This window comes from Rosa rugosa, chromosome 4, assembly GCF_958449725.1.
Source record: "Rosa rugosa chromosome 4, drRosRugo1.1, whole genome shotgun sequence".
Taxonomy (NCBI): domain Eukaryota; kingdom Viridiplantae; phylum Streptophyta; class Magnoliopsida; order Rosales; family Rosaceae; genus Rosa; species Rosa rugosa.
This window is the reverse complement of record NC_084823.1, coordinates 11005214-11005960: the sequence shown is the minus strand read 5'-3', so window position 1 is coordinate 11005960 and position 747 is coordinate 11005214. Positions and strand designations below refer to the sequence as shown.

Sequence of the window (747 nt, the reverse complement as noted above, 5' to 3'; positions counted from 1 at the left end):
GGTTTTTGACTTCCCATCTCTCCAGAAAAAGTTTGTCATTCGATTTTCTTGATCCACTTGCACGGTGTAGAAAAACATAGGATCTTCAATTTGCTTTCTCTTGAATAAATTGATCAAGCTTTGAGCATCCCCTGCTTCAAGCATAATCATTCTGTCTCTGCTTACAAAATTGTAGCAGTCAGTCTTTGTAAATCCAACATTTTGAGATCCCCCAACTTCTTCTGCTAAATATGAATATGTATTTATCGTACTCATACCTGCGGTTTTCATTGATCTAATCACCCCCTGATGAGCATTTGAAACTTTTCAATTGGAGCGCAAAAATTGTCTTTCTTCTAGCTCTGCAAGCTTATGGTTGTGTTCAGGGACAAAGAGAGTCGCTTTCCATAAATTGTTATCTTGCAATCCAAATCGAATTTTTGCTGTGCAACTAGTTCTAATATCCAGCATATCTGCCTTTTTCACTTCCGAAGGATCACTATCTAGTTTAAAACCTTCTTTTGAACAACAATAATTAACTTGCTTCACAACATTGTTGGTTTTTCTCCTCTGCATTATCCGAACACTAAACCCCATTCTAGCACCATACTCACAGTAGATGTTATATGCTTCTTCCTCACTATTCACAATCACTCCATACAAGTCATCATCATTACTAGCTTGACGATTGACAAACATTGAATCTTTTCCCAAAGCAGTTCCCATGCTATGTTCTCCATCGTCTTCTACGTCAATTAATGTAGGCAT

At 37.3% G+C, this 747-nt stretch overlaps 1 protein-coding gene across 1 annotated transcript; it reads right to left on the bottom strand.

Annotated features, from left to right (window-relative positions):
* Window positions 1-306: 306 nt before the first annotated feature.
* On the bottom strand, window positions 307-747 carry LOC133744331 (protein FAR1-RELATED SEQUENCE 6-like). The gene has a single exon (XM_062172460.1). It carries the CDS (start codon window positions 745-747, stop codon window positions 307-309), a length of 441 nt encoding a protein of 146 aa, XP_062028444.1.